Below are 26,550 nucleotides of genomic sequence, written 5' to 3' on the forward strand. Positions count from 1 at the left end.
TAGGACTCTAGCCTTCTGGGCAGAAAACTGGTTATACTTCTTTCACTTTGAAGAGACAGCCCTAGCTGTTTACCATTCCTGGTTTCCCTGATGCTCATAGAACCTCCTACACCTGGTGCTCAACCTCTGAACTAAATTCCTGTGGAGGGAGCCTGTTTTGCGCTTGAACGGCCCCGGAGGAAGCATTGAGGAGGTTCTGAGGGTCCACTGGTGAGGCGACTTGACTGATATTTGCCTAGATAAAACCCTCTCCCAGGTGGGAGGATTCCTGGAACAGGCAGATGTCCCCCACAAGAGGGGGAAACTTGAAGATGTGGGTTCCTATAGCACACACTGTTAGGCTTTGCCTTCCTAGGGATCCTGAAGGTCCAGTCTAGGAGAAATCAAAGCCCAGCAGGCTGGTAGGCTTAATCTTCCACCCTATGTTTTAGGGACCTCTGAGATACTTCCTTTCTCAGTGACAAAACTGAGAACAACCAATGTGACAGCCAGTCAAGCCCTGCAGATACCAATGTTTTGCCTCAGAATCCATGCAGGAATTGATGTGTTTATATCAAGACAAAGAGGTATAAGATGTGTTCTATGGGGGTGTGGTGAGGTGTGGTGGAAGGGGGTGCCTCGGTGGGCCCATGCCAAGGCATCCTTTCCCCCTGAAGGGCCAGCCACGCGATGGTATAGTATAGAATAGAATTTATTCATGGCATGGGGGGGGGGAGTTAAGAGGGTAGTAGAGGCAGAGAAACACAGAGAGAGGGAGAAAGTAGAGTCCTCTTAACCCCATGAGCCATCTTTCTAGCCCACTACAGACTTTCAATTCTAATTTTGGCCATGGTCTTTGAGCCTTTACCTTGTAACAGAAACAGCTACTTGTGAATGGATTCTGCTTTAGACCTGAGCCATTCTCCCCCCCCCCCCCAGGGTCTCACTATGCTTTGGCTGGCCTGAACCTTGTATTTTCAGGGTTCTCTAGAGTCACAGAACTTATGGATAGTCTCTATATAGTAAAGGAATTTATTGATGACTTACAGTCTTCAGTCCAATTCCCAACAATGGTTCAGTAGTAGCTGTGAATGGAAATCCAAAGATCTAGCAGTTACTCAGTCCCACATGGCAAGCAGGCAAGGGAGTGAGAGCAAGACTCCCTTGTTCCAATGTCCTTATATGGTTTCCAGCAGAAGGTGTAGCCCAGATTAAAGGTGTGTTCCACCACACCTTTAATCCCAGATGACCTTGAACTCGGAGATCTCCCTGTCTTAATCTTCTGGAATCCATAGCCACTATGCCTCAAGATCTCCATACCAAGATCCAGATCAGAAACTTCTATCTCCCAGCCTCCAGGTTAGGGTCACTGGTGAGCCTTCCAATTCTGGATTGTAGTTCATTCCTAATATAGTCAAGCTGACAACCAGGAATAGCCACTACACTTGTTAAGTAGATTAGGCGAGCCATGAACTCACCAAGATCCATCTGTCTCCTTCCAGAGTGCTGGGACTAAATTGTGTGTATCAGTCCCACCCAAGTTCCTAACTATGCTTATAGTCTTTATATATTAAAGATCAGCATCTACTATTGCCCAGCCTTAGACTCTATATTAATTACCTTGTGCTTTGATCTGACGAAATATCTAACACAAACAATGAAAGAAAGAAGAAAAAAAGAAAAGGGTCATTTAACTACTTGAGTTAACCTAGTCTAGAATTACTTCACAGTGGTACTCACATATGTCTCCTAGGTGACTCTAGATCCTGTCAAGTTGACAATTCGATATTAACTACCGCATGCTCAGTATTTTTATCTGAGTTAGGAATTACTATTGTGATCATTTAATAAATGAAGACAGATTCAGCAGTAACATTGTAGACCTCTGGCCTATTGCAGCTAGGGAAACCTTTAAAGGATATCTGGTTCAGTGTTTAATATATATTTTCTTATTTTTCTTTTTTCTTTTCCTCTCTTTCTCTCTTTCTTTCTTTTTTTCTTGCTTGCTTGCTTGCTTGTTTGCTTTCTTCCTTTCTTGCTTTCTTCCTGTGACAGGATCTTATTGTAACAGGGCAAGAAAATGCAAAGGTTCCTCCATCTTGTATTCTTGCTGAGTCCATTTCAGGTTTAACTAGAATTTGAGCTCCTTGATGGAGAAATATTCCAACGCTATTCTAAAAACCAAAGGTCAGGATGTCCTAGCTCTCTTGTCTCAGCTTCTGCTGAACTGCCTGTCTATTCTGAACTCCCTCCAGCTAATGGCTTATTTTAGCTCATGTTAAAATTTCTTCCTTCAATCTGCTTACTTCTGTGCAGACCCCTGCAGCTACCGGGCAAGATGTCAGGATGTGGTTTCTGCCTTTAAAAACCTGTCTATAAAGTGTGTGGCTATAAAGGTCATCTCTGGTGGCCTACCCAAAGCATCATGTAGCTCAGGCTAGCCCTAAACTCACTATGTAGCTAAGGATGATCTTGAACTTATTCTTCTGCTTTTACCCATTGAGTGCTAGGACCAAAGATACACATCACATCGGTCAGTTTATGTCATACCCAGAATTTCACATGTGCTGGGCAAGCACGCCACCAGCCTAGCTCCACCTCTAACTCTTTCTCTTTTCACTGTACAATCCATTATATCAAAGAAATCATATAAATAGAAGAAAGAATAGCTTCTAAGAGTGATTGCCAGCTCTGGAGGCAGTGGCAGCCTCTGGAAAATTTGTCAGAACAGCAATGGCAGTGACAGCCCTTTATCCTACTGATCTAGAATCTGTGGAGTGGGACAGGGACCACCCCCTCCATCCCCAGGGCATTCTGCTGCTGGCCAAGGGAGAGCTGGGAGTGGAGAAGGAAGGGCTGCCCTAGAAGAGAGTTAGAGAAAAATCTCACCCTGGTCAACCACCTCACAGATTGTTCGGGGCAGATTCAAGGTCCTGTTGTAATTTTCTTTAGTGTAGCAGCTTTCATCTGTTTTTGAGGAATGGTGGTTTTTGTGGTGATTATCTCTGGAAAATATGTAACTTGTGGTGATGAGGTAATTTTCTTCCCAATAGGAAAAAACAAACAAACAACTTTGTCTCAAGAGGTATAAAAAGGGGTTAAAAGAAGAAATACCTTGCTAGAGCTTGTCTTTGCTTCAGCCACTCTGTGTGTGTGTGTGTGTGTGTGTGTGTGTGTGTGACACACACACTGCTTTCTTTTCTCTAACTGCTGGCTGCCCATAGGCAAATGGCTCCTGTAGGTATTGGATCCACCTCCATCAGCCAGTGGCTCTCAGTTTACTCTTTGGTGACAAAGCTGACATTCAGTGATGAACAGTGATATGAAAATATAAACCAAAGAAACCTTTTCCTTTCCAAGTTGCTTTGGTTATTGTACTTCATCATAGCAATAGAAACCCCAAGACACTGCATATGATGTATTAGGCTCCAGGGCCTAAGGTCAACTCTCCTTCCCCCAGGTCCATCTCAGCCGTCTGGACAGGATATGGTATAATGGCCTGGAGGAGATAGGAATGGAGCTGTAAACATCAAGTCGGGTATAGGTGTCACAGCTGGGAAGAAAAGAAAGAAAGAAAGAAAGAAAGAAAGAAAGAAAGAAAGAAAGAAAGAAAGAAAGAAAGAAAGAAAGGAAGGAAGGAAGGAAGAAAGAAAGAAAAAGAAAGGAAGGAAGGAAGGAAGAAAGAAAGAAAGAAAGAAAGAAAGAAAGAAAGAAAGAGGGAGGGAGGGAGGGAGGCCGGCCCACAAGGAAAGAATTCATCTTGAAACCCCATAGAAGGAAGGAAGCCCTCTAGACCAGATCCCTTGTACCCATCTCATCTCCAGAACTGTAAGAGCATAGGTGTCCACCCTTTTAAGGCAATGGGGCTGTCAGTGGCAAAGTGAGATATTATCTCACTGAGGTTTTCCCAGCTGCTAAGCAACTGAAGCTGGCAGAGCTTGCCCACATGGTCTTGCTATGGCCTGAATCACCCTTTCCCTCTAGCCATTTGTTCAACATTGCTGCCTTGACCTAAACATCTTTCCTCAGGAAAACCTTCATTGGCCCTACCTGGCTGGACCAGATCTTTCCATCATGGAGAGTGAGGGGGGTGCTGTTCATGGCTTCTACTTACCCTGGCACACCCTTGTATGTTTCCAAGGTCTCCAGAACTGTTCCCCAACTCCTCTGTGTCCTGTAGGTATTTAATAGGCCTCTTCTCCTGCTGGACTGAGGTTCTATGAGGGCAGCACCAGATTCATTGTAGCTCGGTGGATGTTTATGGATTCACAGTTTGCATGTTGGAACAAAGAGGAAGGCCAGCTTTGTCTCCTAGAGCTTTCCTGACCTAACCTTTCCTCATCACCTGATTCCCCCTTCTGTCATCCCTCCCTCCCTTTAGTCATTCAACAAACATTTGCCAAACCTTTAGTACGTGTCAGTGTCTAAAGTTCTAGATACTTTAAAACATAAGGAGCCAGACTAGGTGCAGAGGTTACCCTGGAACAGAAGCTGGAGGTCAGCAGGTTTCCTGTGAAAGGGATGACACAAACTCAGGCTCTCAATTTTGAGTCACATTATTTGCCTACAGTGTAAAATCACACACACCAGCTTGTGAGCCAAGCACAGAGAGGACCTCAGATGTCCTGTGGCGAGGCACAAAGACGGGCTTAAATGAACATATGTGTGGCCACTTCTTTGGGCCCAGTATCTGGCTCTACACCTCAACAACGATGTAACCTCAGGCCATTCAATGAATATTGTTCTTTCTCCTCCCCTGTAAAACAGAACTGTCTCTGATGATTGTACAGCTTGGAATGTGGTGGTTAGTCCATGAGAGAGTCCACCCCCAGGCAGAGAATATGCTCAATCCTTAACAAAGGTTATGCTCAGTAATTAACCCCTCTCTCTCCTCTCTGTTTCAAAAATGTAAGAAAATGAGTTCCTATTCATTGTTTTTAGTGCAAGACAGATAAATAGCTGCTGTTTGTTTGGGTGAGAAAATACATAGATAATCAAGCAGAGCCAGTTGCCCTGACACTGCTGAGATTCATGGATGGATGGATGGATGGATGGACAGAGAGATGCACATATATATTGTTACACCATGTCCATTGTATGTCATGAGGAAAGGGAGAGAATACACTAGTGGGCTCATGAATTAACAAAATCCTTCTATTAGTCCCACCATGGAAATAGAGTCACTAATGGATCAGGGCCACTAGGCAAAAACTCAGGAGCCTTGTTTCTTCTGCCAGACCTGAGTAGTGCTGAATAGTTTTATAAGCATATATCCCCAAAGCATCTGAGCCAAGGTATACTTATAATTTTTACCAATCAGAACTGGGGCATTAGAGATTTTCCAGAGTGTTCCATCATTGTCAACTGACATTGAATGTGTTTTTGCCCAACCAATCAAGTTAATTTGTGCTTTCTGTTGTTAGAAACAAGCATTATGTTTGGGGTAATTATTGTTGCTTAGAAAGGGAATTGATCAGCTTAGATAAAATGGCGTCTGAAGTCAAATGGCAGTACAAGATCCTTTTATCTGCTCTCAACAGTATGTATGCATGTATGAATGAATATATGGGGGGAAATGTCTGTTTATAGAGAGATGAGTGAATTGATGGATGGATAAATGGATGGAGAGATATGTATATGTATAGAAGGATGCGTATATGGATAAATGGGTGGATGGAGAGATGGATGGATGGATGTGTATATGGATATGGATGTGTATATGGATATGGATGTATATATGTAAATGGATGGATGAATGGATGTGTATATGGATATGGATGTGTATATGGATATGGATGTGTATATGGATATGGATGTGTATATGGATATGGATGTGTATATGAATAAATGGATGGATGGAGAGATGGATGGATGGATGGATGGATGGATGGATGGATGGATAGCAGATGTGCTAAGTACAGAGCTACCATGAGGTATAGTCCTCTCTCGGATTGGCAAAAGAGGTCCAAAGGAGGCACTTGCTCTGATGCTTGGTGGGAAGTTTTGAGTTCAGGGAAGAACAGAGTCTTCTGGGACTGGGATTAACCAGTCCTTATGAATTCCACTGGAAGCACAGCATGACAGAGACTCAAAAGAATAGTGTGCCTGGTCTGAGAGGTGTCCCCAAAGACCACATGTTATTCACACTCACTCAGTTAAGCATCATTTATATACTGGGCATTGTACCCACAGTAGTGGATGCCAACAGCTGGAGAGGGAATCGGGGCCCATAGCAGAGAAAGGCTCTTCAGAGAAAGTCTGGGCTGCGATTGTTCTGCCAGTCTGATGACCTGAGTTCAACTTCTGGAGTCCACATGGTAAAAGGAGAGAACTGACTCCTCCTGTAAGTTGTCCTCTAATCACACAACACTCTGTGGTATGCACATGCTTGAATTTGCCCTTCTCTCGTTAAATAAAAAAAATATCCTGGGAAAACGTGCCAAATTAGAATCATATCCTCAACTTGTGACAGGTCCCATTGGCAGAAATGTCCCTCTGGAAATTTATTCTAATACCCTTAAAGATCTCTCCTCCCCAGAACCCCACAAAGATCTGAGAACCCAAGGGCAGAGGACAATGCCCATGACTCCCTTTGTGCCAGCTCATCCATTCTGTAGCCTGAGCAACATCAGTGAGATGGACTTCTTTCCTGCCACCTGCTATTTTGGCATACACTTCAGGTCACTGTCCCTATTCTCTGCTGTTTCCTCATGGGTCTCAGAGCCAAGAATGCTTCTCCCTCTTGAAAGTACACACCAACTTGTAAAAATCTAAGAGAGTCTGTGGCCTCTCTGTGCCTCAGTTCCCCCTTATGTGGAATATGGGAAAATCAACCATAAGGACTCGTGATGGCACTGCTGAGATGGCTCAGTGAACAAGGCCACTTGGTGCTAAGCCTGGTGATCTGAGTTCAAGCCCCAGAAGCCACATTGTAGAAGGAGAGAATCTACTCACACAAGTTGTCCTCTGACCTCCACGTTTATAAATGCACATACATACATACATACACATAAACAAACAAACACATGTTTAAAGGGCTTTGTGATGGTGTTAATACTGATGGTCAACTTGACAGCTCTAGACTCACCTAAGAGACAAGCTTGGGCATGCCTGAGGGTGATGATCTAGATTGAATCTGTAGGTGGCACCACTCCACGGACTAGGATTCTGAGACAAAAAGAAAGGAGCTAATGGACCCACTTCTTACCTGGGATGCAAATGACCAGCTACCTTCTGCTTCTATTTATACCCATGCCTTCCCCTGCTTAATGAGCTGTACCCTGGAACCAGGAGCCAGAGCAAACCCTTCTTCCCTTAAAGCATTTATCTGTCAGATCACAGTGACCAATGCAACGGACTCAGGGCCCTTCTGCTATTCTCCTATAGTGTCTACTTGTCCTCTGTACACAAATGGTGTTGCAGTCATGTAAAGAAACTTTAATTGTGAGGTGGAAACAAAAAACAATCTATGAGTTTAGAGAGAAGGTACCGTAAAATACAAATCATGATTCCAAGAGGGTCCCACACCCCACCCAAAACAATGGGGTACATTTGCAGATGTTTGCTGTCTGTCAAGTCCAGAGAGGCTGTGGGTCTTCTGCTGCTTCTGGCCAGACTGCAAATGGAGGGGTAGTTCTCAGAAGCGTGGGATGGGTTGCAGTCGAGGGTGAGGGACTGGGATGGCATGCTCCCTCCTGGACATAGCGCACAGCGGCAGCCTGGGGTAGGATGTAGTATAAATGCTCTCTTTCAGGCTAGTCTTGGAAGCCAGCCACTTTTGCTGCAGTTGCTCTAATAGTCCATAGTTTGTGGGAGGTGCTGTAAGAGAAACCAGGTTTGGGTGACACAGGGCTTCCGGGAGTCTTGTATAAAATGGTTATAAGAACACATGGAAGGGACAGTGGTGGGCACACCTTTAATCCCAGCATTTGGAAGCCAGAGACAGGAAGATCTGTGTGTGTGAGTTTGAGGCCAGTTTGGTCTACAGAGAACACCCACGGTAGTCACATTGCCCACCAGAGCAACAAACCCATCTCATCTGGAGTGGCACAGTAGTTGCCCACCGTGGCAGTTTTGTGCTAACGGAGACATCTCTAGGAGCTGCTGGAGAGGGTGAGGCACAAGGGACAATGAATAGGAAGCACAATTGTCCACATCCCTGTCACATTTTCCAGGGAGTTATAAAAGGGCTAAGGCTAGCAAGGTGAGCAGAGGCCAGAGAGGCATGAAAGAACTTCCCAAAAGCTCTATCTTTTTTTTGGGGGGGGGGGGATTTGAGACAGGGTTTCTCTGTATAGCCCTGGCTGTCCTGGAACTCATTTTGTAGACCAGGCTGTCCTCGAACTCAGAAATCTGCCTCCACCTGCCTCTGCCTCCGGAGTGCTGGGATTAAAGGCGTGTGCCACCAACCCCGGCCCAAAAGCTCTATCCTTACCTGTTTTATTATTTTGTACAGTACACACTCCTATCTTATTTATTCAATCTTATTTATTAATAAGATAACTCTGTCTCCTTCTTGGACCGTCAACACCCTGAAGGTAAAAATGTATGCTTGTCATCACTATGTCCCCTAGTACCCCAAAGGAAATTCAGTTACTGTGCATAGAGGGAAGGCCCAGCAGAGGAGTAGAGAGTGTGTCACTTCTGACCACTTTTGATCCTGTTAAATAGGCCCCATAGCATACAGGTGAGGCTGTCATTGCAGGATTGTCCCTGATGTCAAGGAAAGGAGGCAGGTGTAGTTCCAAGCAACAAACAGGGCTCATTTTCCTGTGACCTCACCCCATTGCTCATGTAGGTCTTTGTCTGTGATGGGAGCACACCTTACCCCCGTGCATCTGTGGTCCCCTTATTGACCAAACACAGGGGGGGGGGGAAACTCCAATTATAAATGTACCAACAAGGGGAAAGTCAGACTTCTCTGGCAGCCACAGCAGTTTCTGTCCATTCCAGGTACGCAGGGCTGGCAAGCCTGGGTTATAATTGTGCCGGTTGTAGTGGTCATCATAGGTGCTGATCAGATAGCGATGTGAGGGTTCCTGGTGATGGGTGATCAGGTGCTTGTACGGGAGACCCTGGATGGACACACACAGTTGCCACATTATCCGTCAGAGCAAGGTGTCCCTTCCAGCCAAGGGTGAGGGCAGTGACCACCTTTCAAGCATCTCTAGTGGAAAGGAAGCCTCCATTGGTCACCAGAGACTTCCAAGGGCCACAGAACTGTCTATCTCACTGGGACCATTCCCCTTTCAGTTATATACCCTCGTTAGCTGCTTTCATCTCTCCGGCCAAGTCCATTCATCCCCAGGGTAAACTGCAATGGTAAAGTAAAATTAAAGTCAGGATGCTCTGCTGAATGGAAACTGTCAGGGCCACTCAGGGTGCAGCTTTGGGATCTGATATTGCCCCCTTTGGTGCAATCTTGCTTTGTCACCCTAGCTGCCTATTTCCAAGGCAAGGAAGGGGCATTTGGACCTCATATTTAACTTCATTTACTGTTGGAAGAACCAGAGACAACTCTGTAAATTGCTTTCCCACCAGGAAGGATTTATGGCACCCTCAGCTTCAAAGGAAGGAGCCCTTTCTTTGGTGAGGAGTTATTTACCAGGAAGGAGAAAGTTGTGTTTTTCTCCCTCTGGGATGTGTACCTGAAATCAGAGTTTTCCTAAGGAAACCCCTGTAGCTTGGAAGGGAATCCTAGTGAGCTGGATGGATTGAGGGGAGGTCTGTTTGTCATGGGCTATAGAAATCCTGTACCCCAGACTTCAAAAGGTGGTTCCATACATACATCAGAGCCCAATGCCAGAGACGAAGGGGTTAGACTGGGATATGCTGCAGGTTCCAAAGGTCTGCACCAAGATGGGCTAGGACTGCCTTTGTAATCTAGCCAGTGAGCTGTTCCCTGATTAGGAGAGCTACAGGTCAGGGCCTAATAGGGATTTTATTTGCATTTCTTTGGGTTCTGAGTGCAGCCCTGCTGTCTCAAAAATGATAACAGTGGCAAACCCTTTTCTTAGACCCTTCTGTTTGCATGAGGGAGCATGCAGTGCCACATGTGGCCACATGAGGAAGCACAGAGCAGGACAAGGACACCTTGAGAGAGGAATGGGGCGTGGTGAATCCTTTAGGATCAGAGAGAACCTTGAGGAAGGAATTTCTGGTTGTTTGGTTGTGTGTGGGTGTATGGTGGTAGTAGTGGGGTGTCAGGGACCTTTTTTTTTTTTTTAGTGTGAGAAACAGCTTCTCTTTGTAACAGCCCTGGCAGTCTTTTAACTTTGTAGACTAGGCTGGCCTCAAAATCACAGAGACCTACATGCTTCTGCTTCCAAACTACAAGGATTAATGGTGTGCACCATCACTGCTGGGTCTTCAGGGGAACTTTTAAATAAACATGTATTTTATCTTTATTTATTTGTATGTGTGTGTGTGTGTGTGTGTGCATGCATGCATGTGGTTGTGCGTTGAGAGTGGAGAGGAGAAGGCCCAAGCTCTTCAGAAGAGGGAGTCAATCATTTCCACCTGCAGCAGGAGTTACAGAAGGTTGTGTGTCGACAGGCATGGGTGCTGGGAACTAAACTCAGTCCTCTGTAGTAGTGGCTCTTCACTACTAAGCCACCTCTCCCTCCCCTGGAATTTCTTAATTTTTGATGCCCCTGGAATTTATTAATTTTAGCTGTATTATTAATACCATTAGTTGGGGTCAAGGTTTGTAACGAGTCCAAAAGTCTCTTTTGGCTTTATACTTAATTGTATGCAAAGGCCAAGAAGCTATGCTATGATGATCTGATACGTAAGATCAAGGCTAAGGGTGGTTGGGGACTAGGAGCTCCAGGCTGTGGGTTCTGATTCTGGCTTCCTTCAGTTAAAGTATCTTGTTGTGTCTTCCTTGCACAAGGTAGTGGTGAAGGGCAAGAGACCAAAAGCATCAACATGCCCTAGAGATGTTGCACTGTCAGGGGATGCCCACACAGCTAGGGATGGCAGTGTAGACTGGAGACGTGTGCACAGTCTGAAGATGTCAGTGTAGTCCATATATACTAGTGTGTCCCAAGGATGCCAACAGAGAGCCTGATACCATTTATCATGATATGATTTCCCCAAAGGCAGAAGACAATGTCACTGCAAAATCCAGCTCAAATGGAATTTTATCTCAAAGGGAATAAAAGATACTGTGTACTTGAACTCAATAGCAGTGACCAGGGCTTGGGAGCACAAGTTCAGGTTGCCAAGAATAGTAGGCTGTATGTGGAAACAGTTTCATGAATTTTTAAAAAAGATCCTATATTTCAAATTGTTTTTTTTTTGCAGTTATGTGAAAAAAGACAAACATTAGTTTGCACAAGAGTATGTGTGTATGAGTATGAGTGTGTGTGTGTGTGTGTGTGTGCATGCGTGCATGTGGAGATCAGAAGTCAACCTGCAAACCTTAGATTTTCTCCTTTCACCAAGGACTGAGATGTCATGCTTGGTGCTACCTTGCCATCTGGCCCTCATGAAGGTCTTGTTTTGTTTTATTGTTGGTGGTGTTTGTTTTTATTTTTTGAGACCATGCCTCATTGTGTAGGCCCGGCTGGTCTGGGACCTCCCTATGTACATCATACTGCCCAAAAATTCATAGCATTCCACCTGTCTCTTCCTCCTGAGTACTGAGATTAAAGGTGCACACCATCAAACCTAGAATTTCCTAAAGTTTTAAAAAAGACTTTATTTATTTATCTATTTATTTATTATACATGATGCATATACTGTAGCTGTCTTCATACACACCAGAACAGGGCATCAGATCTCATTACAGATGTTTGTGAGCCACCATGTGGTTGCTGGGAATTGAACTCAGGACCTCTGGAAGAGCAGTCAGTGCTCTTATCTGCTGAGCAATCTCTCCAGCCCTCTCCTGAAGTTTTTTTTTTTTTATAGGTACAAAACAAAAGAAAGCCATAAAACAAAGTATTTTCCAGATACACCAGTTGGAACATCGGGCAGGTGAGTTATAACAAAATGAAGAAATCTCTGCTACCTGTCTCAGATGCTGTCTGATGAAGTTCTCAGCTTTGGGTAGGTGGCAGCTAAGTTAATGCATTTCAAGAGGTTTTCCCAGATAGCTACAAGGGTGTGAGGTCAGACACACTTGCAATGAGTGGCTGATAAGGGGACTACAGATAGCCCAAAATAAGTTGGCTCTATCTATATCCGCAACATCCAAAATGTCACAATCAGAAAGTTTAGGTCAGTCAATCAGGCTTGTAGAACCTTTAATATAGGTGTGACTTTTTCCCCTGGGAACTTCAGTTCAGACTAAAATGAAAAGAATTTCAGTTTGTGATGAAATAAAACTAAGTCATGCTGGAGAGGTGGTTCAACTGGTAAAGGTGCTTGCTGCTTGTCTGGGAACTGGAGGTTAATCCTCAGGTTCCACCTGGTGGAAGGAGAAAACTGATTCCTGTAGATTGTGCTCTGTCCTCCACACATGCACACATCCATGGGTATGTCCCACAACAAGTGAACAGAAAGTTTTTTTAAGCTTAAAATAAAGAGGAGAAAAATGCATAGTCTGATTTATAGAAAAGCCACTCACTTGTTCCTTGACCATCAAGCCACACAATTTGAAAGAGTTTGTTTCCTGCCTTTGGATTCTGAATAGCTGATCCCCTCCCTCCTCACACTAACATACTCTGATTCTTACAAACCACACTTCACTCCTTCCTCCTATCCACCTGAGCTTGAACAGGTGCCAGGCAGATGGGATGGGGAGACAGCAGGTTGGCAAAACAAAACACTCAGTATTCTCTCTCTTGGGATTCTCAGAGTGTGGTGGCACTGAGCACAAGTATGTCCTATGGATGAAAGGTGACAAGCTTGTCCCCAAGTCTGTCAGGAGATGACCTTCCCTGCTGTGCCTGGAAGTGCTAGCATCCCAGAGCCTCTGGAACACTCCCACCTGCTAACAAATGTCACTTTACCTCCATTTTACTTTTCGAATACCACCTGGAAACGAAGTCTGGTCTGTGGTCTGGCATGGGAACATACTCCTTCCTGTAAATGCACTGGGGAGTGTGTTCAGTGGCTTTGGTGAACTGGAAAAGAACATATATTAGTTTGAATGTCTGTGATGCTGCCTCTCACACCCCTGCTTTGTCCCCCATCAGAAGATAAGTAGTCAGAGAGTGAATAAAAAAGTTCAGGACACCAAACAACACAGGAAAGGTGTGAGCAAGGGGCTCAGAGCCTGTCTCAGATTCACTTGGCCACTTTCTTTTGTCCTCTCTTCTTCTTTCTCTCTCTCTTTCTCTCTTCTTCCTTCCTTTTTCCTTTCCTTTCCTTTTTTCCTTCCTCTCCTTTTTTCCTTCCTTTCTCCTTCACTTTCTCCTTTCCTTTCTCCTCTCCTCTCCTCTCCTCTCCTCTCCTCTCCTTTCTTCTCTCCTTTCTCCTTTCTCCTTTCTCCTTTCCTTTCCTTTTCTTTACTTTTTCCTTTCCTTTTTTCTTTTTCCTTTTTCCTTTCCTTTCCTTTCCTTTTCCCTTTCCTTTTCTCTTTCCTTTTTTCCTTTCCGTTCCTTTCCTTTTTCCTTTCCTTTCCTTTCCTTTTCCTTTTCCTTTTCCTTTTCCTTTTCCTTTTCCTTTTCCTTTTCCTTTCTTCTTTCTTTCTTTCTTTCTTTCTTTCTTTCTTTCTTTCTTTCTTTCTTTCTTTCCTTCCTTCCTTCCTTCCTTCCTTCCTTCCTTCCTTCTTTCTTTCTTTCTTTCTTTCTTTCTTTCTTTTAATTTTAATTTTATGTGCCTTAATGTTATAACTTCATGTATGTGTATAGGGGTTGTTTGGTCCCCTGGAACTAGAGTTACAGACAGTTGTGAGTTGCCATGTGGGAGCTGAGAATTGAACCTGGGGCCTCTGGAAAAACAGCCCTTTCTTGACCCCTGAGCCATCTTTCCAGCCCAGATCTGTACTTTCTCGTTTTCTTCTTGACATTCCTCTATGCTACTGGTTCTCAACCTTCCTAATGCTGCAACACTTTAATACTATTATTATTATTACTGCATTAATATGTATAATCTGTGGTGACCTCCAACTCTAAAATTATTTTCATTGCTATGTTATAATTGTAATTTTGCTAATTTTATGAATTATAACATAAATATCTGACATGCAGGTTATCTAGTATGTGACCCCCGTGAAAGGGCCATTCAACAATAACTGACTGCTGCTCTATGCTGTAAGTCTCTTCCTTTCCTTTTTCCTTTCTGTTCCTCATTTTCTAACTCCTCCCTCTCTCCCTCCCTCCCTCCTTCCCTCCCTCTCTTCTTTGTTTTTCTGGATTGGTTTGGTTTTTTGAAATAGCGTTTCTCTGTGTAGCCCTGTCCTGAAAGTCACTCTGTAGACCAGGCTGGCCTTGAACTCACAGAGATCCTCCTGCGTCTGCCTCTTGAGTGTTGGGATTAAAGGCTTGTACCACCACTGCCTGGCTCAATTTTAATCATTTTTAACTCTACAGTGCAATGACATTAGGTAATTCACATTGTTATCCAGTCCCCTCAATATTCCTATCCAGAAGTTCTACATCCCAAACACCAGCTCCCCATTCTTGCTACCCTGGCCCTGCCACTCTCAGTTTCCAGACACCCAGTAAAGTGGTCACAGGGTGTTTGTCTTATTACACCTTACTCATTTCACTTACGTCTTCAAGGTTCATCCATGTGGGAAAATATACAGAATTTCCTTCCTCATAAAGGCTGTGTGACCTGGCATATCTTGTTCACCCATGAATCCATGGGAGAGTGTGTGCATTGTGTGCCTCTCTTTTGGCTAAGTGTGAATAACATTGCTCTGCACGTTATAAAAAGATTTATTTATTCTATGTATGTGGGTACAGTGTCACTGTATTCAGACACACCAGAAGAGGGCATCAAATGCCATTACAGATGGCTGTGAGCCACCATGTGATTCCTGGGATTTGAACTCAGAACCTCTGGAAGAACAGTCAGTGCTCTTAACCACTGAGCCATCTCTCCAGCCCTCAGTTTTCATCCGTTTCAGGTTATGTACAGAAGAAGAGCCGGCAGCTCATGTGTTCATGTTGTGTTCAATTCTCTTTATTGCTCCCCTCTCTAATTTTAGAAACATTAAAAAATTAATTTTATTCTTTACACACACACACAGTAATTACAGGCAGTTGTGAGCTGACATTTATGCGCTGGGAACTGAACCTGGGTTCTCTGGAAGAACAACCACTAGTCTTACCCACTGAGCCATCTTTCCAACTCCTCAAAACTTATTTTTTAAGATTTATTTTTATCATCAAAATATATTGTAAGAAATTCTCAAACAATAAATAAAACATCTTTCTTTAATAGATTTATTTATTTTTATTTTTATGTGTATGAGTGTTTTGTCTGCATATACCACATGTGAGCCCAATGTCTTTAGAGGTCAGAAGAAGACAATGGATCCCCTGGAACTGGAGTTGCAGGTAATGTGAGCATCTGTGTGTGTGTGTGTGTTAGGAACTGAACCCAGGTCCTCAGAACAACTATGCATCTAACTGTTGAGTCATTTCTCCGGCTCCATTTTTAAAAAGATGAATTTTCATTTTGATTCATTATAGTAATTGTGTGCATGGCTGGGTGTGCATATGTACAGGTGGCTGAAGAGACCATTAGTATCAGATCTCGCTAGGGCTAGAAATACAGAGTCGGGGAGAGCTGCCTGAGGTGGGTGCTAGGAATCAAACTGGGTTTCTCTGGAAAGACAATGCACGTTCTTAACTGCTAGACTATTTCTCCAGCCCCTTAAAGACAATTTTAACCTGTATTTATTTGTCACGGTGGGGGTCATGTGGTGCATACATGTGCCGGAAGCATGTGTGGAGGTTAGGGGACAATCTGAAAATCAGCTCTCTCTTTCTGCCATGTGGGATCTGAGGATCAAACTCAGGCCATGACGCTTTGCAGCAATCACCTTTACCCACTGGACCATCTTGGTAACCATCTTCTCTTTTCTTCTTAAAAATGTATATTTTATTTGTTTAATTGAAACAAAACAGCCCCCTTCTCTTTCCTCTCTCCAACCCCTACTACCATGCACCCCACACTGTGTACTCTACAAATCATGGCCTCTTTATAAAAAAAAAAATGTTATTGTTATATAAGATCCCTATTCACTTACAAACACACCCTCCTCCCCATCCCACCCCCACACATGCACACACCTACCTAAATGTATAAATGCAGCCTGCCCAGTTCATTTAGTGCTACTTGTATGTATATGATTTCAGGGGTGACCACTGACATTAGATAACCAATTTGGGGCTCATCCCTGAGACGGTCTCTCTGTATAGCTCTCATCACTATTAGTTGCCTATAGTTGTCTGTGGGCGGGGTCCTGTATTCTGCTTTCTTCATTTTCCTTTTCCTCCCTCTCCTTTTTCCTCTCCTCCCTCCTTCCTTCTTTCTTTCCTTCTTTCCTTCTTTCTTCCCTCCCTCCATCCTTCCCTCCCTTCCTCCTTTTTTCTTCCTTCCCTTTTCTTCATTTCTTTTTATTCTCAGATAAGATCTCAGGATATAGCTCAGGCAGGGTCCAAATCCCTCCAACCTAGGAGGAGGGTAGATGAGGCTCTAACCACTGAGCGACATCTCTAACTCTTTTATTTATTTTTTTAACAGTAACTCAGGCACGTTTTGAACTTGTGAACAGGTGATCCTCTTGTCTCAGACTTCTGAGTGCTGGGATTATAGACATGTGCCACTGCAACCAACTGCACCATTATTCTTAAGAGATAATTGGTTTGATTTTTTTTTCTCACATCTTCGCCTTGATATCAGGGTAATGCTGGCTTTATTTTTTTCATTTTATTACCTCCTCTTCAAATTCTGGAGAGTATTTGATAAGGATTGGTGTTAGTACTTTAATTTTAATTTTTAAGTTTTATTTTATAAAATAAAACACCTAAGTGTTTTGCCTAAATGCACACCTGTTCACCATATGCATGCAGTGCACACAGAGACCAGAAGAGGGCGGCATTGGATTCTCTGGAACTGGAGTTACAGATCCATAAGTGCTTTCACATGGGTGGCTCCTCTAGAAGAAACACCTTAACTGCCTTCTTTCCAGCCCCCAGTGTTATTTTTTCTTTCCTCCTCTTTTTTTCCCCTCCCTGTTTGATGAAGTTCCCCAGTAAGTTCACTGTCTTGGAGTTTTCTTTAAGGTTTTGATTACAAATCCACTTTCCTGATAGCTATCTCTGGCCTTTCTCTTTGTTTAGAATTCAATTTGATAGATTGCATGCTTCTAGGAAATTGTTCATTAAATATGGATTTTCCAGTTTTTCTAGGGCCTGGAGAGATGGCTCAGTGCTAAGGTCATTTGCTGTTCTGGCAGAAGAAAGGAGCTTCCAATACCCATGCCAGAGACCCACAACCTACTGTGGTTCCAGTTCCAGGGCTCCTATGGCCACTTCTGACCTCCACAGAATTGCATGCATGTGACATATGATTACATATACATAAATGAAAACCAAAGCTCAGAAAATAACTTTTAGTATATTTAGTATTTTATGATTCTCCACTTTCATATTATTATTTAAAGTTTTTTTTTCCTAGACTATCAATGGACTATGAATTTTGTCCATTTTTTTTCCTTTTAAAAATATTTATTAGTGTTTGTGAGTGTGTACAGTATGTGTGGATTATATGGTGTAGTATAGTGTAGTGTGTATACATGTGTGAACTGTATAATGTCTGTGTAGAGTATATGATGTGTCTAATATATGGAGCATGTGCATAATATGTACGCTGTGTGCAGTGTCCAGTATATAGTCTGTATTATGTGTATGGAGTGTATAGTGGGTGGAGTTTTTACTGTTTGTGTATAGTATGTATGGTTTGTCTAGGCGTTATGTAAGTATTTTGTGTGATTGTGTCATGTATGGTGTACGTAGTTTGTGTGTGTGAGGTGTAAGGCACGTGCTGTCTGATGTTTGCATGTTACGTATGTGGCAGTCAGAGGGCAACCTGGTGTCACTCTTTGCCTTCCCCTCTGTTCAAAGATAGTCTCTTACTGCTGGCCACTGCACACCATGGGCTGGCCTGCAAGCTTCAGAGGATGCAAGTTTGCGAGCTTTGGAGCATGCTTGCCCTTTTCTCTCCGCTTCCGGTATAGATGCTGAGATCACACACTTGCCACCATGGCCAGCTTCTACAAGGATTCCTGAGATCTGAACTCGTGTCATCAGTCTTACATGATGTGCTTGTTAGGTGTTGTCAACTGGGGACTGAGTTAGAGTCATCTGAAACGAAGGAACTTCCATTGAGAAATGCCCCCATCAGACTGGCCTGTAGACTAGTCTGTGGGAATATTTTCTTTTCTTTTCTTTTTTTTTTTTTGGTTTTTTTCGACACAGGGTTTCTCTGTGTAGCCCTGGCTGTCCTGGAACTCACTCTGTAGACCAGGCTGGCCTCGAACTCATAAATCCACCTGCCTCTGCCTCCCAAGTGCTGGGATTAAAGGTGTGCACCACCACGCCCAGCGGGAGTATTTTCTTGATTAATGATTGATGTTGGTGGCCATGCCACTGTGGGCAATGCCAGCCTTAGTGATCCTGGGCTATTTAGACAAGGATGCTGAGAAATCCACCGGGAGCAAGCCAACAAGCAGCACTCCTTCCTCCTGCTTGATTTCCTGCCCTGACTTGTCTGTGACAGGGACATGTTAGCCAAAGAAACCCTTTCCTCCCTAGGCTGTTTTTGGTTAGATATTTGTCAAGACCACAGAAAGTAAGCTATGGCACATGGCAAGCAAGTACTTTCCTCTACTGAGCCGTTTCTCTAGCCCCTTGTGGATGTTTTCAATTAGCCAACTCCTGTTTTCATGGTTTTCTGTCCCTCTCAAAAAAAAAAAAAAAAAAACCAAAAAACAAAAACAAAAAAACGGTATAATATATAGCTCTGGCTGGTCTCAGGTTCACTACAGAGTCCAAGTTGGGCTGAATTCTTCCCTAGCCCTTTGCTTCAGTTTCCTAAAAGCTGAGATTATATAGCAAAGTGCTCTCCCTACACCCCATCTCTCTCTCTCTCTCTCTCTCTCTCTCTCTCTCTCTCTCTGTGTGTGTGTGTGTGTGTGTGTGTGCGTGCACATGCGTGCTCTGTTTTTCAAGATAAGGTTTACAACTGTACCCTTGGCTGTCCTAGAAGTTACACTGTAGACCTTACTGCTTTAGAACTCAGAGATCTGCCTCCTGAATGCTGAAATTAATGGCATCACCACCACCCAGCTTGAGATTTTTTTTTAAAGATTTATTTATTTATTTAATGTATGTGAGTACACTGTTGCTATCTTCAGACATACCAGAAGAGGGCATCAGATCCCCATTACAGATGGTTGTGAGCCACCATGTGGTTGCTGGGAATTGAACTCAGGACCTCTGGAAGAGCAATCAGTGCTCTTAACCACTGAGCCATTTCTCCAGCCCTTTCCTGCCCCTTGAGATATTTTTTTTTAAGAGAGATTGTTTTTATTTTATGTGTAAGAGTGTTCTGCCTTCATGTGTGTGTGTACTGTGTATGTGCCTGAGGCCTGTGGAGGTCCGAAGTGGCCATCGAATTACAGATGTGAGCGACAATGTGGGTGCTTGGGAATGGAGCCCAGGGAGTAAGAGCAGCCAGAGCTCTGATTTGCAGAGTCATTTGTCCAGACCCTGTTTCAATCACTTAGTGAAGATTTATTTCAAGGCCTGAAATGGATTCAGACTAAACAAAATGATACTGTGACTTCTTATAATACACAGACACTTAATACAAAGTTTCTGAAATTGAGACCATCAAGCACTGAACCACATGACATGAGACTTCCCACAGCAACAGCATTCAACAAAGTGTAAGGTGACATTAGTGCACTGTCACACACTTAACGAGAATGTAATTAGCAGCAAGAACCTCAGATCAGACAGACACATCTATTTTTATGTTTTCTGTGTTTGTTTTCTCGCTTCTTAAGGCCATGGAAAACTGCTTCATTCGAGAAGGAGATCTCTACAATTTAAGATTACAGGGCACCCAAGATGGTTCAGCTGGAGGAGGTGCTTGCCACGAACCCTGATGACCAGAGTTGGATAACTGGGACCCCACATGGTAGAAGAAAAGAGCTGATATCCAAAACTTGTCCTCCCACCTCCACAGTGTGTCAGCAAGTGCACCAGCCCCAAATACACATACATGAATAACTTTTGTTTGTTTGCTTGTTTGCTTGTTTGAGACTAGGTTTCTCTGTGTAAGCCTTGACTATCCCTGAACTCATTCTGTAAATGAGACTGGCCTTGAACTCAGGGATCCACCTGCCTTTGCCTCAACAGTGCTGGGATTCAAGGTATATAAGCCTTCATGCTCAACTAAAAATGTTAAATTCTATTTTCAGGGCTCTGGGAATATAGGTCAATGTCAGAGTGCTTGCGTAGCATTCACAGGACTCCGTGATACCTCTAGCCTCAAAATAATCTATCTTTAAAATTTACCTTCCACACACTTCAAGATCTACTTTCATGCCTGTCTCCTCACCAGTGCTGTGGGAACCTATCTGATGGGCACAGAGTACTGTAAGTGAGTTTCCCAACTAACCACAGTGGCAGTGTTCTATCAGTGTAAACAAAAACCTGGAGAAGTCCACACCTACAGTTTATAAGAAGAAACATGAACAGTATAAGGATTGTTAAAACTATAAACTTCTACCTGTCTCCAGCTACAATTGGTTAAATGTGCAGATGGGACTACACAAGGATGCTGCTGCAGCAACTGAGAGCAACATTTAAAAACTTTCATTTCATGATTTAATTGGTTATTAAATAGGTTTCCTAAGATGAAGACAAGTGTGTGTGTGTGTGTGTTCAAAGCTTGCCACATTTTATTTACTTAAATGCATGGGAGCAGGGGTGGCTGGGATGGAACATGTCATGCCATACAAGTGGAGTTCAGAGGACAATTTGAGGGAATCAGTTCTGTCCTTCCACCCAGGTGGCTTTCAGGGATCAAACTTGGGTCATAAGACTTGGGGACAGGCAACTTGATGCATTGAACCATCTTGCATATTCTGTTTTTTATTTTATTGCTGTCACAAACAACATCAATATGAGTTCTGTGCTCATTTGCAAAGATCTATTATACACACACACACATATATATCCTCTAAATTGTGTAGAAAATAACAGGTAGTTACAAATTTTAAATTACACAATATTGGTTTTTATCTTTGTATTTTTAAAAAAGATTTATTTATTATTATATGTAAGTACACTGTGGCTGTCTTCAGACACTTCAAAAGGGGGCATGAGATCTTATTATAGATGGTTGTGAGACACCATGTGGTTGCTGGGATCTGAACTCAGGACCTTTGGAAGAGCAGTCAGTGCTCTTAACCACTGAGCCATCTCTCTAGCCCATGTATTTTTATTTAAGTGAGCTAACTAAAGTCATCTTGATTTGAATGATTAGGTCAGAAGGCAGGTCTCTGACTCTCCAGAGCTCCAGCTGATAAACTCCCTCAGTTTTTGCTTGTCTGGAAATATCTTCATCACTTCCTTGTTTTTGAAGGACAGTTGTATGAGCTATATAATCCTCAGTTGACAGTTCTTACTCTTTACTTTGAATATATTATCCCACTGTTCCTAGGTTTTTTGATGAAAAACCCCCACTGACATACATTCTGGTTATTGTTACTGACCTGACATATTCATATTGTTCATGCTCTTTTTAATCTTCCTTCCCTTTTTCCTTCCTTCCTTCCTTCCTTCCTTCCTTCCTTCCTTCCTTCCTTCCTTCCTTCCTTCCTTCCTCCTCTTCCTCCTCCTCTTCCTCCTCATTCTTCCTTGTCCTCATTCTGTAGATGTATTTAATTCATGTATATGAGTGTTTTGCCTACATGCATGTCTGAGTATCATATGCATAGCCTGGTTGCCTTGGAAGTCAGAAAAGCGCATGAGACCCTTTGGCACTGGAGTTACAGGTGCTTGTGAGTCACCATGTGAATACAGAGAACTGAATGTGGGCCTTCTGCAAGAGCACACAAGTGTTCTTAACTGCTGAGCCACCTCTCCCACCCATGCTTTGCTTTTTTTTTTTTTTTTTTTCTTCGAGACAGGGTTTCTCTGTATAGGCTGTCCTGGAACTCACTTTGTAGACCAGGCTAGCCTCGAACTCTGCCTCCCAAGTGCTGGGATTAAAGGCGTGTGCTACCACTGCTTGATCCACCCATGCTTCTCATGTTTTTAGGAACCCCTGTGTTTTTGGTTTCTAATAGTTTGATGCAATGGCTAACATCAATGTGTCTCTCTCCACATTTATTCTCCTTGGAATCCCTCAAACTTCTTAAAGTTCATAAAGCCATGTCTTTCCTCAAGCTATGCTATACTTTTTTTTTTTTTTTTTTTTTTTTTTTTTTTTTTGATTTTGAGACAGGATCTCACTATGTAGACCAGGCTGGCCACAAACTCACATAGATGTACAAACTTGTACAGATCTACTTGCCTCTACCACTGAGTGCTGGAATTAAAGGTGCCACCATGCACATGGATACTCTTTCTTTATCTAGAGAGACTCAGCTATCTTGCTTATTTCTTTAGCATGCTTTCCTTATTATTTGAATGTCTAATAATTTTCCATTGCTGAAAAAAAATAAAAATTTAAAACACCAAATCTCTCACTCTTTGTTGACCAGATATATGTAAAGGAGAGACTTAATTTTTTTTTTTAACTAGCTGGTCTTCAGAATCAGCTGTTAATGAAGTAACAAGTAACAAGGCTAACTTCAGTATCAAGCCTTTTCTTAGAACATACCTTGCTTGGGCTTTTCTATAATTTATCATATACACACACACACACACACACACACACACACACACACACACACACACACACTTCCTATTAAATGTCTCAATTTACCTTTAAATTTTCACCTTCCCCTTTCTTTCTTTTCTTGGTATGGTCTTAATATATAGTCGATGTTGGCCTTGAACTCACAACCCTCTCACCTAGCCTTTTCAAATGTTGAGGTTATAGACATATGTCACCAACCTCAATTTTTTTTCTTCATGTGTTATATTGGATTCCTTTGCTCCCCCCACCTTTTCCCTCAACCTACCTCTGTCCCTAGACTCACTCAACAAAGTTTCACTAAGCAGCTATGCAGCTTTATATGGCCCGAGGCTCCCTATGTAAATCAGGCCTCAACTCATAGAGATCTCTCTACTGCTTCCCAAGTGCTGGGATTAAAGGTATGTACCATCTTTGACCTTCTCTACCCACTACCTCCTGTTTTCGGCAGTCCGAATTCCCTTGCAGCTTTCTCTTATAGGAATTGTGACTGAGTATTTACAGACTGGAGTTCCTTGCAGCTTTCTTTCAACAGGAACCCTAACTGATTGCTCATCTGGTCATTTTCCCCTGCACCTCTTGGTGTTCCTCTTCCTCACATCCATCAATCACAATTGAAGCTTATGATAACTCATGCCATGTCTGGTGATGACTAATGGTCTCCCTGGAAACAATCTTTTCTAGTTGTCTAAAGTGATAGAATACGATTAAAAGAATGATAAACAATGCCCAGGGGAACTGTGAGAAGTATTTGCATTTAACTTATAAGACATTATTTATTCTTTTTGGATGTCAGAACATAGCTATAGAACCCAATCTGGTGAAGGGATATCCTGAGTGCTCTTCTCAGGATACGCTCAATCTGGATATGGCCTTCTGCCTTATTTTCATGCTTTTCCAGAAATAATCTATAGTATGTGCCAGGCAATTGTATTTATATTAGTCTGTCCTGAGTAAGTTCTGGGAAAGGGCTGTTCTGTTAATGTTTAGTATGTGCTTACTGGTATTTATTTACATGTTTTTCTGATGATGTTTTTCTGAACTCAAACTACATTTCTTCCTTAGATCATTGTTTTGTTTTGTTTGGTTTTGTTTGGTTATCTTCGTGTGTAAACGTATACTAAAACTGAAGTAAAGTTTGTAGCATTAGACAGTAGTCCACCCCATTCTTTAAGGCCCTCAAATCCTAGGTCTCACAGAGATTTGCATAGGTGTCTGACGGATTACAGGAAGCCACTATCAACTTTCCCCATTCTCATGAAATCAAAAGTAGCAGTTCTATCTTAACCTCTTTTGTTTTTAATCTCCCAAGATTGTATGAGAGTGTCTAGGAATTGCTGAAAAGAAAAAAAAAAAACATACATACTACACATGCACACGTATATACAGACAGATAGACAGACAGACACATAATCTTGGGCTTGGGCTGACTTCACTTGATTTGTTATCAAGAATGTCCTTTAAATACAGATTCTTCTGCCACTATCTCATAAATGCTAAGTGCTCTGGAGTACAGGCAGGCAGCTCATCTAGTTTATGCACCTCTGGAAATTGAACCCTGGGCAGGTCTCATGCATGTTCCACAAGCACTGTGCCAATTGAACAACCCAGGTTCAGTCCGGGTAAAACTCTAAGTGGTTCCTTTTTGCTGGCCAAAATGGTAGAGGTTCAGTTTCAAGCATCCCATTCAGTGGAAGCCAACACCAAGAACCTGTCCTGTTTTGCGAGTTAAAAGTGAACATGGGCAGGAGGGCTTGTGGAATTAGTGCAGTGAGCAGCAACATAGCCATTAACCTCACTGCAGGGAATGCTATCTATGCCTGCTTCAGTAGGTGCTATGAACAAAGAAGGGCCAGGCTGTGAAGTGTAGAAATTCTTCAAATAGAAGTGCAAATAATGACTCAGGGTTAAAAGTGCTTACTGCTCTTGCAGAGGACAAACTTTGGTTTCCATCACCCACAGTGGACTGTTCATAACTGTCTGTAGCCCCAGTTCCAATGGACAGGATTCCCTCTTATGGCTTCTGCAGGCATCTGCATGCAAGTGCACACATGCATGTGATCACAGACACATATATATGATTTTTCTACATGTAAGTAAGTGTACCATGATAATACAACACGAGGAAGCCAGAAGAGGACATTGGATCCCCTGGAGTTGTGTGTGAGCTGCTGTGGGACTGGAAACCAAGCTTTAAACCCTAACCCCTGCCACAGCAGTAAGTGCTCTTACCCACTGAGCCTTGTGTCCAGCCAGGTTAAAAAAAAAAAAAAAGAAAGAAAAAAAAGAACTTTAAAGAACTATAAAGCTGGTGGCACATGCCTTTAATCTAAGAACTCAGGAGGCAGAGACAGGAATTCTGTGAGTTCAAGATCAGCCTAGTCTAGTGAGTTCAAAGACAGTGAGGGTGTATGTAGAGAGACAATTTTAGAAAACGAAATAAACAAATAAATAAACAATAATAAAATTTAAAAGTACAAAGGAATTGGGGATCTCTTGGTACTTTGAAGTTCCCCAGTGACAACAGTGTTAGAGTTACAACTGTATTACTACATCTGCTATGATGTCTTTCGGGCATAAAGAGGGACCTTAATTATTGCTTGAATGCGTCTTTCCTATGCAGAGGACGAAGGCCCTAACTTACACCAGAGTCTTAAGCTGAACTACACACTACCTCACACCACACACACCTCACATTTCAGAATAGCAATGACTTTCTCTGAGCTGTTTTCCCACTGGCTCTCCCTCCTTACCTTCCCTCTTTCTTCTACCCAGTTTCCAACAAGCACTTTCGTTGAATACTTCTTTTCAATCTGCCAGCCTGGAGTAGAAAATGCCTCAGGAACCACTGAGGTCGAAAGCATGGCCATGATCTGTCCTGTGTCCCTCTGCCTTGGCAGATTCAGGGCCAAGAAAGATGTTAGGAGGCTGTTAGATTATTCATCTCATCTACCCCTCATGAATAGGTAGTAGGTGACACTGTCAAACTTAGGAAATTCAAAACAAAGCCAGAGAGCTCACATTCCTCTGGGGAGAGTGAGGTGATCTTAGATTCTCTTCTGTTGACTGTCTCCATGGTGACAGACTCTGGGCAGAAGCAGTTGGTTCTGGGGGAGCAAAGCCAGCCCCACAAGCACAGTCCAAAATGAAAAGTCACCACGATGAAAACAGTAGTGAAAGTCCAGGTCTCTTGTTATGCCAAGAGGGCCACCACTCTTGCTGCAATCTTATTTTTTATTATTATATTTATTTACATTCTAGATGTTGCCCTCCTTCCTGGCTTCCCCTCCCTGCATCTACTCTCCCATTTCCCCTTCACTTTGCTTCTGAGAGGGTGCTCTCCCAACCAGCCACCCACCCCCCATCTCACCCGCATTAGCATCCCCCCTTCTCTAGGGCATCAAGCTTTTTACAGAATTAAGCTATTCTCTCTCACTGAAGCTAGACAAGGCAGTCCTCTGCTACATATGTGGCAGGGGCCACAGACTAGCCCATGCATGCTCTTTGGTTGGTGACTTATTCTCTGGAAGCTCTGAGAGGTCTGGGTTAGTTGATACTATTGTTCTTCCTGTGAGTTTGCAATGCCCTTCAGCTCCTTCAGTCCTTCCCCTAACTGGAGGTGGTCTTTTCAGTTTCTATCTTGCCACTGTTGGCCATTTTGGCTAAGGTAATTCCAAGTGGGTCCTGGGAGCCTCTCACATCCCAGGTCTATGGGACTTTGTAGAGCTT

The 26,550-nt window shown here is 43.0% G+C and overlaps 1 protein-coding gene across 1 annotated transcript; it reads right to left on the reverse strand.

Annotated features, from left to right (window-relative positions):
• Positions 1–7,402: 7,402 nt before the first annotated feature.
• Positions 7,403–25,866, reverse strand: C4H1orf158 (chromosome 4 C1orf158 homolog). Its single transcript, XM_021160995.1, has 4 exons — positions 25,575–25,866; positions 12,939–13,052; positions 8,876–9,053; positions 7,403–7,797 (listed from the first exon to the last, which is right to left on the reverse strand). Exons 1-4 carry the CDS (start codon positions 25,689–25,691, stop codon positions 7,616–7,618), a joined length of 591 nt encoding a protein of 196 aa, XP_021016654.1. The 5' UTR covers positions 25,692–25,866; the 3' UTR covers positions 7,403–7,615.
• Between the last annotated feature and the right edge of the window lie 684 nt (positions 25,867–26,550).

Source organism: Mus caroli, chromosome 4 (assembly GCF_900094665.2).
Source record: "Mus caroli chromosome 4, CAROLI_EIJ_v1.1, whole genome shotgun sequence".
Lineage (NCBI taxonomy): Eukaryota > Metazoa > Chordata > Mammalia > Rodentia > Muridae > Mus > Mus caroli.

Excerpts from the sequence above, each read along its gene's own strand:
- C4H1orf158 (XM_021160995.1), bottom strand. The coding sequence starts at position 25,691 with ATGGCCATGCTTTCGACCTCAGTGGTTCCTGAGGCATTTTCTACTCCA. Across the intron at positions 9,054-12,938 it reads ATTCGAAAAGTAAAATGGAG|GGTCTCCCGTACAAGCACCT; the intron begins GTAAAGTGACAT and ends GTGTCCATCCAG. Across the intron at positions 7,798-8,875 it reads GTCTGACTTTCCCCTTGTTG|CACCTCCCACAAACTATGGA; the intron begins GTACATTTATAA and ends TTTCTCTTACAG.